The sequence below is a fragment of the Ovis aries genome, chromosome 1 (genome assembly GCF_016772045.2).
Source record: "Ovis aries strain OAR_USU_Benz2616 breed Rambouillet chromosome 1, ARS-UI_Ramb_v3.0, whole genome shotgun sequence".
Taxonomy (NCBI): Eukaryota; Metazoa; Chordata; class Mammalia; order Artiodactyla; family Bovidae; genus Ovis; species Ovis aries.
The window spans coordinates 251,618,731-251,636,720 of record NC_056054.1 but is presented as its reverse complement, the minus strand read 5'-3'; the positions used below and the strand labels follow the sequence as shown (position 1 = coordinate 251,636,720).

The 17,990-nt window shown below is 41.7% G+C and overlaps 1 protein-coding gene across 4 annotated transcripts in view; it reads right to left on the bottom strand.

Moving 5' to 3' along the window:
* A4GNT (alpha-1,4-N-acetylglucosaminyltransferase) overlaps positions 1-16,826 on the bottom strand; it is a 36,682-nt gene extending 19,856 nt beyond the window's left edge. For 2 of the 4 annotated variants that reach the window (XM_042236697.2, XM_060395477.1), the window contains exons 1-2: positions 16,238-16,826; positions 1,199-1,306 (exon numbers count right to left, since the gene is read on the bottom strand). In XM_042236697.2, the coding sequence (XP_042092631.1) occupies positions 1,199-1,207 (9 nt within the window). In that variant the 5' untranslated portion in view covers positions 1,208-1,306; positions 16,238-16,826. The remainder of the gene's footprint in view (positions 1-1,198; positions 1,307-16,237) is intronic. The other 2 variants (XM_042236692.1, XM_060395476.1) reach the window with 2 other exon arrangements.
* Positions 16,827-17,990: the final 1,164 nt, after the last annotated feature.

The following is a 17,990-nucleotide window of genomic DNA, read 5'->3' as shown; positions in this document are numbered from 1 at the left end:
CTCCCGGTCTTGTTTTTGTTGACTGTATAGAGCTTCTCCATCTTTGGCTGCAAAGAATATAATCAATCTGATTTCGGTGTTGACCATCTGGTGATGTCCATGTGTAGAGTCTTCTCTTGTGTTGTTGAAAGAGGGTGTTTGCTATGACCAGTGCATTTTCTTGGCAAAACTCTATTAGTCTTTGCCCTGCTTCATTCCACATTCCAAGGCCAAATTTGCCTGTTACTCCAGGTGTTTCTTGACTTCCTACTTTTGCATTCCAGTCCCCTATAATGAAAAGGACATCTTTTTTGGGTGTTAGTTCTAAAAGGTCTTGTAGGTCTTCATAGAACCATTCAGCTTCAGCTTCTTCAGCATTACTGGTTGGGGCATGGACTTAGATTACCGTGATATTGAATGGTTTCCCTTGGAAACAAACAGGGATCATTCTGTTGATTTTGAGACTGCATCTAAGTACTGCATTTCGGACTCTTTTGTTGACCATGATGGCTACTCCATTTCTTCTGAGGGATTCCTGCCCACAGTAGTAGATATAATGGTCATCCGAGTTAAATTCACCCATTCCAGTCCATTTTAGTTCACTGATTCCTAGAATGTCAACATTCACCCTTGCCATCTCTTGTTTGACCACTTCCAATTTGCCTTGATTCACGGACCTGACATTCCAGGTTCCCATGCAATATTGCTCTTTACAGCATCGGATCTTGCTTCTATCACCAGTCACATCCACAACTGGGTATTGTTTTTGCTTTGGCTCCACCCCTTCATTCTTTCTGGAGCTGATCTTCAGTAGCATATTGGGCACCTACTGACCTGGGGAGTATCCTTTCAGTATCCTATCATTTTGCCTTTTCATACTGTTCATGGGGTTCTCAAGGCAAGAATACTGAAGTGGTTTGCCATTACCTTCTCCAGTGGATCACATTCTGTCAGACCTCTCCACCATGACCCATCCCTCTTGGGTCTCCCCACACAGCATGGCTTAGTTTCATTGAGTTAAACAAGGCTGTGGTCCATATGATCAGATTGGCTAGTTTATTGTGATTATGGTTTCAGTGTGTCTGCCATCTGATGCCCTCTTGCAACAGCTACCGTCTTACTTGAGTTTCTCTTACCTTGGATGTGGGGTATCTCTTCATGGCTGCTCCAGTAAAGTGCAGCCGCTGCTCCTTACCTTGGACTAGTCACCCCTACTGACCTTGAACATGGAGTAGCTCCTCTCGGCCCTCCTGCGCCACGCACCCGCCGCTCCTTGGATGTGGGGTTGCTCCTCTCTGCTGCTGCCCCTGATGGTCCATTCACATTACTGCAAATGTGGCAGAATTTCCTTCTTTTTAATGGATGAGTAATATTACATTGTGTATATGTATATGTATATGTACACAATGCAATAATACTAAATATATTATACATCATATATAATATATATACACACATATAGATACATCACATCTTCTTTATCAATTCTTCTATTGATGGATATGTGTTACTTCCATATCTTAGCTATTGTAAATAATGCTGCTATGAGTATCGAGATGCATGTATCTCTTTGAGTTAGTGTTTTAGGGTTTTTTAGATATATATACCCAGGAGTGAACTTGCTGGATTGTATGATAGTTCTATTTTTATTTATGAGGAACTGCCATACTATTTTCCACAATGGCTGTACCAATTCATATTCCCACCAGCAGTGTGCTTGGATTCCCTTTTTTCCCACATCCTTGCCAACATTTGTTATTTGTAGACTTTCTGATGTTAGCCATTCTGATGGGCATGAAGTGATAGATGTGGTTTTGATATGCATTGCCTTAATAATTAATGATATTTAGCATCTTTGCCTGTTAAAAATCTGTATATCCTCTTTGGAACACTGCCTATTCAGGTATTCTGGCCATTTTATAAACACCATTTATATGGTATTTGGTTTTTGGTATTGAGTTGTAGAAACTGTTCATATATTTTGGATATTAACCCCTTATAGATCATAATATTTGCAAATATTTCCCCCCGTTTAGTATGTTGTCTTTTTTTTTTCTTGGTGGTTTCCTTTGCTATGCAAAAGCTTTTAAGTCTGATTGGTCCCATTTATTTATTTTTGCTTTTATTTCTTTTGCCTTAGGAGACAGATCCAGAATAATATTGCTACAATTTATGTCAAAGAGTGTTCTGCCTATGTTTTCTTCCAGGAGTTTTGTGGTTTCAGGTTTTACATTTAGATTTTTAATGCACTTTGAGTTTATTTTTGTATGTAGTGTGAAGAAATGTTCTAATTACATTCTTTCATGTGTAGCTGTCCAGTTTTCCCAGCATGACTTATTGAGGAGACTGTCTTTTCTCTTTTTTATATTCTTGCCTCTGTTATTGTAGATCAATTGAGCATGGATGTGTAGGCTAATTTCTGAGCTCTCTGTTCTATTCCATTTAATCTGTTTTTGTGCCAGTACCATGCTGTTTTGATTAATGTAGCTTTGTAGTATAGTCTGAAATAAGGTAGTATGATACCACCAGCTTTGTCCTTTTTTCTCAAAACTGCTTTGACAATTCAGGGTTTTTTGTGGTTTCATATAAATTTTAGGATTATTTGTTCTAGTTCTATGAAAACTTTCTTCTTTTGATAGAGATCATATTAAATCTGTAGATTGCTTTGGGTAGTATGGACATTTTCACAATATTAATTCTTCCATTCCAGGAGCACAGGATACCTTTCTATTTCTTCTTCTTATCTTTGATTTCCTTCTTCAATGTTTTATAGTTTTCAGAGTATAGATCTTTCACCTCCTTGGTTAAGTTTATTCCTAGATATTTTATTAAAGATCATGGCATCTGGTCCCATCAATTCATGGCAAATAGATGGAGAAACAGTGGAAACAGGGGCAGACTTTATTTTGGGGGGCTCCAAAATCACTGCAGATGGTGACAGCAGCCATGAAATTAAAAGACGCTTGCTCCTTGGAAGAAAAGCTATCACCAACCTAGACAGCATATTAAAAAGCAGAGACATTACTTTGCCTACAAAGGTCCGTCTAGTCAAAGCTATGGTTTTTCCAGTAGTCACGTATGGATGTGAGAGCTGGACTATAAAGAAAGCTGAGTGCCAGTGAATTGATGCTTTTGAAGTGTGGTGTTGGAGAAGACTCTTGAGAGTCCCTTGGACTGCAAGGAGATCCAACCAGTCAATTGTAAAGGAAATCAGTCCTGAATCAGTCATTAGAAGGACTGATGTTGAAGCTGAAACTCCAATACATTGGACACCTGATACACAGAGCTAACTCACTGGAAAAGACTCTGATGCTGGGAAAGATTGAGGGCTGGAGGAGAAGGGGATGACAGAGGATAAGATGGTTGGATGGTATCACTGACTCAATGGACATGAGTTTGAGTGAACTCTGGGAGCTGGTGATGGACAGGGAGGCCTGGCAGGCTGCAATTCATGGGGTTGCAAAGAGTCAGACATGACTGAGCGACTGAACTGAACTGAACAGACCTTAGAAAAGTTAATGCATCTATGAAACCTATGGGTACATTACAACCAGGAATCCCATTGCCTACCACTATTCCTCAAAATTGGCATATTATTATTATTATTGATTTACAAGATTGCTTTTTTGATATACCTTTACCCCCTTTAACCAAGAGATTCACTTTCTCTCTCCCTTATCCTAATCATATTGGACCTCATAAACAGTACCAATGTACTGTACTGCCACAAGGGATGATGAATTCTCCCACCATGTGTCAGTATCATGTAGCCAAAGCCCTTGAGCCTGTGAGAAAGCAATTTCTTAACTTTCTTGTTATTCCCTATATGGTTGATATATTGTTTTCGGCTCCATCTATCTTAGAAACTCAACACACGTTTGATATAGCTCAACTATGCTTTAAAAACTCCGGATTAATCATTGCCCCTGAAAAAATTCAAGCCTCTACACCTTACCATTACTTGGGGTTTGTTGTTAACAGACAATGTATTACTCCCCAACTAACTCAGATCCATACTGATAAATTATCAACCTTAAATGATTTTCAAAAGCTCTTAGGTGATATTAACTGGATTAGACCTTCTTTGAAAGTGAAGTCGCTCAGTCATATCTGACTCTTTGTGACCCCTTGGACTGTAGCCTACCAGGCTTCTCTGTCCATGGGATTCTCCAGGCAAGAATACTGGAGTGGGTTACCATTTCCTTTTCCAGGGGATCTTCCCGACCCAGGGATCTATCTCCTGCATTGGAGGCAGACAATTTAACCTCTGAGCCAGGAGGGAAGCCCTTCTTTAGGCATTGCTAATTATCAACTGAATAACTTATTTAATACTTTAAAAGGAGGTCTTGATTTAAATAGCCCTTGTTCACTTTCTCAAGAGACATAAGAGGAACTCTATTTGGTGCAAAATAAATTACAAAAACAATTTCTTACCTGCATCAAACTAGATTTACCTCTGGAAATGTTTATAGTCCCCTCTCCTCATTCTCCCACAGGACTTCTTGCCCAGTAAGAACACCCAAAAGAATGGATCTATACCCGTTTTAGGGGAATAAAGTCACTTACACCCTACCTTGATTTAATTGCTCTAATCATTATCAATGGAAGAAATAGGACTAAAACTCTAATTGGCTCAGATCCTCATAAAATTGTAATACTTATCAATAAATCTCAATTTGAGAATGCTTTACAAACTTCTACCGATTTCCAAATAGCTTTTCTGGAATATTTTGGAGAAATTTTGTTTCATTATCCTCTGGTAAGCTGTGGAATTTCTTCAGAAATACTGAATTTATTATTTCTCGCATTATCAGCTCACAGCCTATACCACAGGCTGAGGTTTTTTATATAGAAGGGACCAGAAACACCAAAGCTTCATTCTGGTCTCTTAAGGAATATAAAGTCTTTTATACTAAATTTCATTCTGCTCAACAAAATGAATTATATGCTCTTATTCAAGTTATTTGCCTACATCCTCACCCCATTAATGGCTCCCATGGTAAAGCGTCCGCCTGCAATGCGGGAGACTCGGGTTCGATTCCTGGGTCGGGAAGGTCCCCTGGAGAAGGAAATGGCAATCCACTCCGGCACTCTTGCCTGGAAAATCCCATGGACGGAGGAGCCTGACAGGCTACAGTCCGTGGGGTCACAAAGAGTCGGACAGGACTGAGTGACTTCACTTTCACTTTCACCCCATTAATATAGTCTCTGACTCTATATATTCTGTTTTTGTATTAAAAAATATAGAAACCTCCACCATAAACTCCAATCAACCTATTATTCAACAACTCTTTTCCGAACTACAATATGTTGTTAGAAATTGCAATTCTCCCTTTTATGTTACATATATTCGAGCACATTCTTGTCTTCCTGGCCCAATGACTTATGGTAATGAGCAAGCTGATAAACTGATTTCCTTTGCTACTCCAGAGGAACAGCATGCTCTGTTCCATAACAATGCTGGCTCCCTACAACAGCTATGGAAAACCCCATACCGCCAGGCTAAAGAAATTATTAGTAATTGCTCTACTTGTAGATCCCTACATCTTCACCCATCGCACAAGGTATTAATCCTCGTGGTTTGCAACCTAATGAACTATGTCAAATGGATGTAACTCATTGCCCTGAACCCTCTCCATCTTCTTTCTTGCACGTCTGTATTGACACTAATTCTTCTTTTATTTGGGCCACACCTCTTCATGGTGAGGCTACACAATATGTTGTAACTCACTTATTAGCTTGTTTTGCTGTAATGGGAACTCCTAGTTCTATAAAAACAGACAATGGCCCTGCCTATATTTCTAGACACTTTAAACAATTTTTACAATCTTTTTCTATTAAACATATTACAGGTATTCCTTATAATCCACAGGCACAAGGCTTAGTCGAACAAGCACATCACACACTAAAGTTGCAAATAAAAAAATTTTAAAAGGGGGAATACACAGGAACACTACTATCTCCCTTATCTAAAGCAGACTCTACTAGATTCCAACATAAGATATTTTCTAAACCTATAACTATTGTTAATACAGCTTTATTTGTTTTAAATTTTTTAAATTTACCACAGGGAGATATCTTACCGAGAGCAGAAAGGCATTTCAAGGAATTGAAGGACACTTCTCTTCCTCTGCCCATTTGGTACCATGACAGGTTAACAAAACAATGGAAATCTGGGAAACTAATCTTACAGGGAAGGGAGTATGCTTGTATTTCCCCAGATGGATCCAACAAACTCACATGGCTTCCTCTTCGGAAGATTTGACCCAAGGGGGCCCCCGGCCTTCAAAATGGAGATGGAACAACAAGGACCCCAGGAGGAAGAAATTCCAATACGGGCCACGGCAGCTCTAAAGATCTCCAGGAAGCACCGCCCTCGGCAGCATCACCCCTATGATCTCCCCACTTGGGGGCAAATAAAAACCCTTACTAATCGAGCTGAAAATTTGGTCTCTCAACAAGGAATTCCTCAGAGTCCCGAATACATTTTCCTGGCAATGCTCAGTCTTTTGACCTGTACCCACCCCCACCCCCCACCCCCCACCTGGAGCTCTGACTAATACCCAACCCCCTCTATTGTAGGTCATAGAATGGACAAAGAAAAGACTGATCTTATCAACCAATAACTCCACCTATATGCTCCCTCCCTGGAACTGAAAGGCCCTCACACCCTGGGGAGGAGGGAAAACTTTTCTTTAGGCTATGAAGTCCTTCCCTTGTGCATGGGCCAGCAGAATTGAGCATAAATGTCAGCCGACAAACTTGGGCTTTCACCCTGCCTCCCAAAAAGGACTTTCGGACGTTGCTTAGACCATTTACTGCCCTTTCTTTGTCTCTGAACCATGTTTATACTACTGAGACTTTAAGGAAAGAGTTAGGGAAAGAACAAAGAACATTATGCAAAAGGTTTACTTATAAAAACTTTACATATACTCCTGTTCATTGGGACAAATGTCAAACCAATAATGTTTGTGGCTAATCATACAATTGTTGATTGGGGACCCCATGGTATGTGGTTATCTGACTGCTCAGATGATATTAACAACATTGTGTGTGATATGGAAAGTCACTGACACTATGATGGAACATTACTACAACAAAGGACTTCTTGGGTGGCTTGACGGTGTGTTAGCCCCACCTCATCCTAGGAGCATCCTCAATAAACAGAGTGGGCCTGAACAATGGGACATTTGGAAACGTGCTGTGAGCACCAAAAAACTTGGAACTTGGACCGGACATTTTACAGGGACCAGTCATGGTCATAGTAACTATTTCTACAATCAGTCATATTTTATACAGGCCTATGTCCCACTTCCTTTTGTTATAGCCATAGGAAATTTACCATTTAATAAGACTTTATGTTTTGTAACTTATATTAATTGTAAACTGTATACATGTCTTAAATCCTCTCTCTCTTTAAGAAATGATTCCCTTTCGATTCTTCGATCTTGACGTAATTTGTTCAGTTCAGTTCAGTTCAGTTCAGTCGCTCAGTCGTGTCCGACTCTTTGCGACCCCATGAATCGCAGCATGCCAGGCCTCCCTGTCCATCACCAACTCCCGAAGTTCACTCAGAGTTGCATCCATCGAGTCAGTGATGCCATCCAGCCATCTCATCCTCAGTCGTCCCCTTCTCCTCCTGCCCCCAATCCCTCCCAGCATCAGAGTCTTCTCCAATGAGTCAACTCTTCGCATGAGGTGGCCAAAGTACTGGAGCTTCAGCTTTAGCATCATTCCTTCCAAAGAAATCCCAGGGCTGATCTCCTTCAGAATGGACTGGTTGGATCTTCTTACAGTCCAAGGGACTCTCAAGAATCTTCTCTAATACCACAGTTCAAAAGCATCAATTCTTCGGTGCTCAGCCTTCTTCACAGTCCAACTCTCACATCCATACATGACCAATGGGAAAACCATAGCCTTGACTAGACGGACCTTAGTCGGCAAAGTAATGTCTCTGCTTTTGAATATGCTATCTAGGTTGGTCATAACTTTTCTTCCAAGGAGTAAGTGTCTTTTAATTTCATGGCAGCAATCACCATCTGCAGTGATTTTGGAGCCCCCAAAAATAAGGTCTGACACCATTTCCACTGTTTCCCCATCTATTTCCCATGAAGTGATGGGACTGGATGCCATGATCTTCATTTTCTGAATGTTGAGCTTTAAGCCAAGTTTTTCACTCTCATCTTTTACTTTCATCAAGAGGCTTTTTAGTTCTTCTTCACTTTCTGCCATAAGGGTGGTGTTATCTGCATATCTGAGGTTATTGATATTTCTCTCGGCAATCTTGATTCCAGCTTGTGTCTCTTCCAGTCCAGCATTTCTCATGATGTACTCTGCATATAAGTAAAATAAGCAGGGTGACAATATACAGCCTTGACATACTCCTTTTCCTATTTGGAAACAGTCTGTTGTTCCATGTCCAGTTCTAACTGTTGCTTCCTGGCCTGCATACAGATTTCTCAAGAGGCAGGTTAGGTGATCTGGTATTCCCATCTCTTTCAGAATTTTTCACAGTTTATTGTGATCAACACAGTCAAAACCTTTGTGGTTACCAGTAAATCTCCAATGACTCTGGGAAGAAGGTCCCATGGCTGGACTTGCTCCCAGATTACTTCAATTTTGTGTTACTCTTGATTCATTTAATCATAGTGCCTAAAACTGGAAACAAATCAAATTTCATTTTACAAATATAATAAAATAGGGGGAATTGTCAGGAAGCATTTAACAGGAGGCTTCCTGTGTGCTGTTTTGGATCTGTCAGGAATCCTCTGTTCCTTATTAATTCCTGAACATTCAGGAATTAAGAGGAGAGGCAAGCCTCTCCCGGGGCTGAGGAATCCAGGCATTTCCTTCGTTAGTTTTTCAATACGGTGATAAGTACCCTCTTCCTTCTTATGAGCCATACGGTTATGAGCCATACGGTAAAAGTGATTCTTTACAACTCTCTCTCTCTCTTTGATATGGATCACCTATGTTTTGTAAGTCTGGAATTTTAATCTTTATCTTTGCTGAAGAATAACTACCTTGTAAGACAGTATATATGCCCACACCATGTTGATTAAAACACCTTTGCTCCATCAGAGCTTTGGTCCCCGTGTCTTGCTTTCTCTTTCTCTCTCTCTCAGGCTATTTCTTTGGAGCGCAGAGGCCCTCTGGGTTCACTTTTCTGCTCAGGCTTCTAAGACCCTCTCGAGAAGGTGCTCTGCACCTTCACCCCATCGAGAGGGCGCCTGAGGCCTTCGTGAACAGAGCAAGCCCCGTGTCAGGACTTTATTGGTTTTCTGCATAAACCAAGGAATATCAGCCTCTTTCTCTCTCCTCTACTTTCTTATCGTCGACTTCAGACCACCAGGTTCTGGTCCATTAAAGGACCTCAACAGTTTCTGATTGCTTTTGTAGTTCTATGCTTTGTGTCTTTTTCATTTCTTTCTTTCTTCCCTTGTGGCTTGATGATTTTCTTTAGTAGTATACTTGTGTTTCTCTCCTTTAAGTTTCTCTGTATCTATTACACATTTTTAATTTGTAATTACCATAGGGTTCATGTATGCTGGCCTATAACTATATCTGTTTGCTTTAACAATAGTCATTAAGTTCAAACACATTCTGTAGGTTCTACCTTTTTTACTCCCCTCCCCATTTTGTGTTTTTGATGTCATATTTTACATCTTTGTGTTTATCCCTTAACTGCTTATTGTAGTTATAGTTACCTTAACAATTTTTTGTCTTTTGATTTTCACACTGGCTCTTTTAAGTGGTTGAGCCTCAACCCTAACTATGTATTACCCTTTTCTACTGGGATTTTCCCCTTTCCTACTACTTCTTACTTCTTTTCCACTTAGTGAAGACTCTTTAACATTTATTTTAGGGTAGATTTAGGACTGATGAACTGTTTTCCTTTGGGCTTGTCTGAGAAATTGTCTCTCCTTCCATTCTCATGATCTTCCTGGGGAGGGTATCCTAGGTTGCAGATTTTTCCCTTTCAGCACTTTGACTATATCATGCCACTTCCTTCTACTTGTGAAGTTTCTGCATAGAAATCAGCTGTGATAGCCTTCTGGGGATTCCCTCTTACGTGACTCTCTTTTTCTCTTGCTGCCTTTAGATTTCTCTCTAACTTTTGCCCTTCTAATTATGACTTTATTGGTATGGTTCTGTTTGGATTCATCTTGTTTGGGACCCTCTGTGCTTCCTATGATACCTGGATAGCTGTTTGCTTCTTTGAATTGGAGAAGTTTACAGCGATAATTTCCTCCAACACATTTTTGACCCCCTTCTCTCTCTTTTCCTTCTAGGACCTCTACAATGCAAGTGTTGGTATATGTGATGTTATCCTAGAGACCTCTAAAATAGTTATTTTTATTTGTTTGTTTGTTGTTGTTGTTGTTTGCTATTCTGGTTGGATGATTTCCAACCAGATCTGGAAGATTTCCAAATCACTTGTGTGTTCTTCGCTATCACGTAGTCAGCTATTCTTTCTTTCTAGTGTGCTTTTCACTTCAGCTATTGTATTCTTCAGTCCTAATTCATTCCTTTTTACATTTTCTAGTTCCTTATTAAAATTCTCACTGTTTCCATCTGTTCTTTTCCATAATTCAGTTAGCTTTCTTACTACTAGTGCTTTGATTTCTTTATCTTATAAATTGTTTATTTCTGTTTCATTATTTCTTCAGCGGTTTCTCTTGCTCATTCAATTGAGATCAGTTCCCCTGTCTTTTCATTTTGCTTAACTTTTTCTGCCTCTATGAATTTAGGTGAAACAGTTGCCAATTGCAGGGGTATCCTTGAAGGGGTATTCTTTGGGGGCATTCCTATGCAATCTGTGTGTTGTTGTTCAGTCGCTATGTTGTGCCCAACTCTTTGTGACCCCATGCACGCAAGGCTTCCCTGTCCTTGATGTGAACAGGAGATCTGATGTGAACAAGAGTCACATCAGCTAGATCTGATGTGAGCAGGAGTCACATCTCTCCTCAGGGTGTGCTGGCAGCTATCACCTTGGTAGGAAGTAGGGCAGGAGATGGAGGGAGTAGGGCCAGAACCAGGTGTGAGGCAGTGCTTCCCCTCTGCTCAGGGGCCATCACCATCCTATTGGGAGCAGGGGCAAATCCCAAGTTGATTCAGAAGCAGACCACAAGAGGAGATGAGACTGAGATGAGATGAGGTTAACTGTGCAAAGAATGCATTAGGAGAAATGCCAGCATGAGAATAGGAAGGGAGATGTGTACAGCTGGGAGAGCTGTCAAATCACAGGGCAAGTCTGAGAGAAGCTGGAGTGGAATGATCCTAGGTTGTCGTGCCCAAGGCTGTCCTTGTTTAAGGAAAGCTCAGCAAAGTCATCAGAGTCCTCAAACCAAAGTCAGCCACTAGAGGAGTCTTGTGTCTCCCGGGAATGAGTCTACCTCAGTATTCTTGCCACATGCAGTGACTTCTGGGAAAAGCCTGTGGAAAGAGTGGCCTCAGCACAACTCAGTGATTTATTTCATAGTGCAGTAGCTGGGGCTGTTGGTCACTTATGCCCCCTCCAGTTGGAGAGCCATGAGGCACAGTCTCACGACTGCCACAGTGCAGCCCTTGAGATGCACGCATTTACTTTTCCAGATAGTTTTGGGGAGCAGTGTTTCCATGGTTCCCACGGACCTCTCTTACTGAGGGGAACTAACAAGCAGCAGGTTAGAGGAGTGCCCTACAGGCCCTGTCACTGTAGCTGAAGTTGATCTCAGGGCTGCGACTCATCCTCTCCCTTCTCTAATGTCCATTGCTTCACCCTCAGAGATCACTTCTTCATAATTTAGCTGGTTGTGGAACTTATTTCCCTGAAGTGCCTGAGCCTTTCATAGTCATACTCTTCCTCAGGTCAGGGATGCTGCACATGCCTGTTAATTTATCGTGGGGTCAGGGAATACCCGGAAGCCCCAAACTGAATCTCCTGAGTTCAGTACATATTCTTCCCTGGTACCATTATGTAAAAGTAGCCTGACCTCCTCCTTCTGATTAGTCAGTTGCCTTCACCAGGGTAACTGCTCCCTTTACTTGCTGGTCCCTGGACATGAGAATCCAACGTGCCCTTGCAGCAGTTTGTAATTCAACGAGACACTTGCTGTATCACCTGGCAAGAATCTGCTTTATTGGGGACCAGAACCTATAACACTGAAGAGTCCAGATTTACAGGGCCAGAAGCACAAAATCCTCTAATGAGGCCATTCAGAGTGGTGGTCAGTGGGGCCACTCCTATTTACAGCCCTTGATTCCCAGATCCATCTACTCTTTCTATTAGGAACAGAGCATCATACACAAGTCTCTGAATTGACATGAATATGCTGTGTACTGAAGGGTAATATTCAATTCTCTCAGAGTGTTTTCTCCAAGCCAGCACTTCAACTGCACCTTTAAGATTGTCTTTTCAGAAAACCATCCCTGGATGGTGCAAAATATGATACAACCAGTAGATTCCATTATACTGGAGCCACTCCTGCACCTCCATAACTGCAGAGTGAGTCCCTTTTTCAAATGCTATGCTATATGAGATCCCATGCCTGTGGAACACGCAGTACATAACCCCAAATGTTGTAGCTGAAGCTGACCAACAGGAAAGGCAAACTCATACCTGGACTATTCATTCCTATGACAATGAAGCATTAGCGTTTCCAATGGAAAAGACCTGATGTAGTCAACCAACTGGGCACCAAGTAGCCAGCTGGTCTCAAGAAATAATGCCAAACCAAGGACTCGGTGGTGATCTCTGTTGCTGATAAGTTGGATTAATCTTGGGAAGTGGGATTCTATACTATTGGACAACATATGGCCTCTATCTTTGCTACCATATCCATTCCATTAATGTGCCCTTTCATGTGCCCATCATGCCAGTTCTAGGCTGGTAACCAATTGTTAGATTGTCATCAGTATACCAGCATTCTGTTAGGTACCTCACCATTGCTGTAAATTGCACTTCTCTGATAACTAATGAATTTGAGTACCTCCACACATATTTGTTTTCCTCTTCTATAAATTGCTTTTCCATATGCTTTGCTGGTTTTTCTGTCATTTGTTTTGGCTCTGCCTTCTTCTTGTAAATCTACAAATCCCTTTTAGAATCTAGATATTAGTTTTGTATTGTTTTAAACACTGTAATTCTCTTTTCCCAAAATGTCATCTGGATTAATTTGTCTTTGACGTCCTCTATTTAACAGATATTCTCATCTTGATGCAATAAATACAGAAGTTATATTTTGTTGAATGATTTGCTTTTGGGGAATCCTATTAAAGAAAACCTTCCACACTCCTAAGTGACAAAGATATTTTCCCACATTTAAAAATTTTCTCATTATGTCATAGTTCACATTAAGTTTATTCATCCACCTGGAACGTACATTTGTATGTGGTAGCATATAAAGACTGATTGTTCTTTTTTCTCCATGTAGTGAACTAGTTTCTCCAACATCATCTGCAGTAGAGATGCGCTTTCTCTATTGGGTGGTGATATCAGCGCTCTCATGTAGCAAGTCACCATATTATGTCCCCATATACATATGTGCACACCTGTCTTTGAGTTTTCCCTTTTGTTCCACTGGTCTGATTCTTCTGTTCCTATAACTGTACTTGTTAAATTCTATTGGCTTTTTTAAAAATTTTTATCTGTGGTAGGCATTGAAGAAGTACTCCCTTTTCTGATTTCCCCGCAAGCCTTTGCAAAAGCTGCACTGGCAGCACAAAATAGCTGGAAGGATGATGGTGAAACTTGTCCTTAGAATAAATTGATGGAAATGAAGAGTTAAGAAACATGCAAAAAAGTTGTGACTGGATGGAACATATTCTTGGAGGAAATGAAACAGAAAAGAGGAGGGGGCAGAAAAGGAGAAAAAAGAGCAAGCAACCAACCATAACTTCTTGGGGCGGGGGTAGAATTTGCAGAAGAATTTAAATTATGTAAGATAAGAAAACATTGGTGAACTATTAGTGAAAAGCAGTGGTCTAAAAGAAGTACATGACATGATAAAAACATAAATTTCTCTTGAGGGATTTTGGCAGGATTCTGGGAAAATGATAATAGCAGCAGTATAAAATCTAAATCCAAATCTCTATGTAAAAACAGGCAGAACAACGAAATTATAAAGTCAAAAATCCCACAGACAACATTTACAGCAAAACTAGGTGACAAGGTATCTCCTTAAATCCCAAAATACAAGTGGATGGTGACAAATCACCAATAGCCCGAAGAGCTCCATGGTTTCAGCTTCTGTACTAGAGGAAGCAGAGAGAAGCAGCCAAACCTGAGAGGAGGGGAAAATCAAAGTATCCAATTGATATTTACTGGAAAGTGTGGCCACACTGAAACAGGGAGGTGTTTTATCCAGTACAATAGTAGGTGAGGCAGGACTTCCCTGGTGGTCCAGTGGCTTAGACTCCACATTCCTGATATACGGGGCCCAGTTTCAATCCCTACTCAGGGAACTAGACCCCACATGCCTCAGCTAAGACCTGCCACAGCCAAATAAATAAATAAAAACAGTGGATGAGGGCAAGGATGAGGACTTCCAGTAAGATCTGAAGTGGGTGACATAGCTCTGTGAGCTTTCTCTTCAACATAGTGCCTCACACAGAGGAGATACTGATATGAATGAACAATCAAACACATACAGGATAAGGAATTCCACTTCCAGAGGCAGAATAAAGGAACCAGGTATCCTCCCACCTGAAACAAACAAAATGTAGAACATATGAAACAGGGATTTTCAAGATGCTGAGCATCAGGCAATAAAGGACAATCATCCCTGATTGATGGGAAACAAGCAAGGTAAGACTTCTGGTTAACCCAGCTTCCTGAGAATTTCTAGCCTCAGCGCAGAGAGTGGGAGCCCAGGTAGAACCCACATTTTGTACTTGGGAGAAAAAAAGAGAGCTGAGAGTCCAAAAGCCTGAGGTAAGCAGAGTACTAGAGACGAGTCACAGAGCAAAAATTCCAGAGACCTACAGACAGGGTTATGCTTGAGAATTCAGCAAAGCAATAATCAGAGCAGGTGTGTGAGATAACCATCTGAGGCTGAGGAAAGAACCACCAAAAGGGATCAGAAGAAGAGTACGTGGCACTCACACAGGGCCAGAAACAGCACCCAGGCCCACCAGTCAGGCTGAGAAACCTGATAATTAATAGGGTATGGGGTAGAAAACTCAGAATGCTCTTGTCTCAGTACTGGGGGAAAAAATTAGCCTTACACTAAACACAGCTCTGATGTTGCCAAACAGACATTTTTTTTCTGCCTAACAAATTCTAAAAGCAAGACCTGAGAGGATGGAGCAGAGAAGATGGCCAAGATGTCAGAGAAAGAGGACCCTGAGCTCAACCCCCAGGCACACAAACATCGCAACTATGTACAGAGGAACTATCGTTGAGAATGACATGGAAACTAACAGAAGAGATGGTCGGGGCTTCCCTGGTGGTCCAGTGGATAAGAATCCGCCTTGCAGTGGAAGGGACACCCTATTCAATCCTTGGGTCCTGGAAGATCCCACATACCGCGGCACCAGAATTACCGAGCCTGCGCTCTAGAGCCCCACAAGTTGCAACTACTGAGACTATGCGCTGCAACTACGAGCCTGCATACCCTAGAGCCTGTCTCTGCAAGAAGAGAAACCGCTGTAATGAGAAGCCCATACACTGCAACTAGAGAAAGCTTGCCTGCAGCAAGGAAGACTCATCACAGCCAAAAAATAAATAAGTAAATCTTTGAAAAAATTATTTTAGAAATCTATTTTTAAGAAAATTTCCACAACTAAAGATATAAAGAAGAAACACAGTGAGTCAGATAACAGAGATGAAATGGAATATAGTCAAGACCCACACCCCTGGGAAGGCAATCCACAAGAGGATAACCAAAATATGAAGGGTTCTCCCCGAGGGAGGGGTCCAAGCCTCAATCAGGCTTCCCAGCTAGGAGGTCCTGCACCAGGAAGATGATTCCCAGAACATCTAGCTTGGAAGGCCAGGGGGACTTCTGTTTGGGAGCCAGAGGTCTGTGGGAAACAGAGACTCCATTCTTAAACTGCACACAGATCTCAAACTCTAATTATTTATTTATTTTTCCTTCCTGTTATGTTGCCCTCTGTGTTTCCAAAGCTTGCCACAGATTCAACAGGGAGAGTGCTTCCTGGTGTTTGGAAACCTCTCTTCTTAAAATTCCCTTCCCGGGACAGGCTTCCCTTCCCAGGACGGAGCTCCCTCCCCACCTCCTTTGTCTCCTTTCTCGTCTTTTATATTTTTTCCTACCTGTTTTTGAAGACAATGGTCTGCTTTTCTGGTTGCCTGATGTCCTCTGCCAGCCTACAGAAGTTGTTTTGTGGAGTTTGCTCAGCGTTGAAATGTTCTTTTGAGGAATTTGTGAGGGAGAAAGTGGTCTTCCCGTCCTATTCCTCCACCATCTTTACAGTTCCCCAGATCTCATACTCTAAGAATCAGCACAGAGGCAGTAGCTTGAAACAGCACTCAGCCAGACTGACTTGCTGGTCTTGGATACCCTCCTGGAGAGACAGGAGGCAACCAGGACTCCCCTTGGGGACATAGATGCTGGTGGGACACAGCTAGAACACAGGTTCTAGCAAGTTCCATACCGGAGTCCTCCGTCTAGCCTGTGAGTGCTGGGGGCCTACCTGTTCACCAGCAGCCCAGAAGCAGTCCTGGACCTCCCCAGCCATCCAAGACCAAGCCCTTCTGATCAGTGGGGCCAGCATCAGTGCCAGTCCACTCAGGCCCCCAGCCAGATGCCCCAGGTTCTGGCCCATCTCCCAGCAGGTAAGCTCCAATCCCGGAACCCCAGGCTCTGTGGCCAGCCACACAGGGCCCAACCCTGCACACCAGTGGGCCAGCCCTGGTACTACCCCACCCCTAGATTATGTAGGACCCAGCCTACCCCGTAGAAGGCCAGTACCAGCCTTTGATATCTTGGGCCACACAATCAGACATAACAGGACCCAGCCCCACCTACCAGTGCACCCACATTAGTCAGCCTAATCACAGCAGAAGGGCTTATTCAGCCCAAGAGCTGGCACTCCTACAGCATATAGTGAAGTGTGCTGCTGGATCCCCTAGGAAGTCTCCTACATAAGACCACTTCTCCAAGATCAGTAAACATAACCAACCTATCTAATACATAGGAAAAAAGCACAGAAAATTTGGCAAAATGAGGAGACATTCTTATATATTTATCTAAGAAGACAAAGGAATATGTTCCAGATGAAGAAACAAAACAAAACCCCAAAAGAAGGACTAAGCAAACTGGAGATAAGCAGTCTAACCAATAAAGCATTCAAGGTCATGACCATAAAGATGCTCAGGAGACGACTTGCTGAACACAGTGAGAAGCTTAACAAAGAGTTAAGAAACACAAAGAAGGGCCAGATAGGTTTGAAGAAAAAAGTAACTGAAATAAAAAATACACTGCAGGGAATCAACACTAGGTTAGATGATAAAGAGGAAAAGATCAGTGAACTGGAAGACAGAGTAATGGAAATCAATCAAGGAGAAGAGAAAAAAGAATTTTTAAAAAATGCTAGCAAGATCATTCTCAAAATCCTCCAAGCTAGGCTTCAACAGTACATGAACTGAGAACTTCTAGATGTACAAACTGGATTTAGAAAAGGCAGAGGAACCAGAGATCAAATTGCCAACATCCATTGGATCATTAAAAAAGCAAGATGATTCCAGAAAAACATCTACTTCTGCATCATTGACTATGGTAAAGCCTTTGATTGTGTGGATCACAACAAATGTGTAGAAAATTCTTAAAAGAGATGGGAATACCAGACCACCTGACCTGCCTCCTGCAAAACCTGTATGCAGATCAAGAATCAACAGTTAAAACTGGACATGGGAAAACGACTGGTTCCAAATTGGGAAAGGAGAATGTTAAGGCTGTATATTGTCACCCTGCTTATTTAGCTTACATGCAGAGTACATAAAGAGAAATGCCAGGCTGGATGAAGCACAAGCTGCAATCAAGACTGCCGGGAGAAATATCCATAAC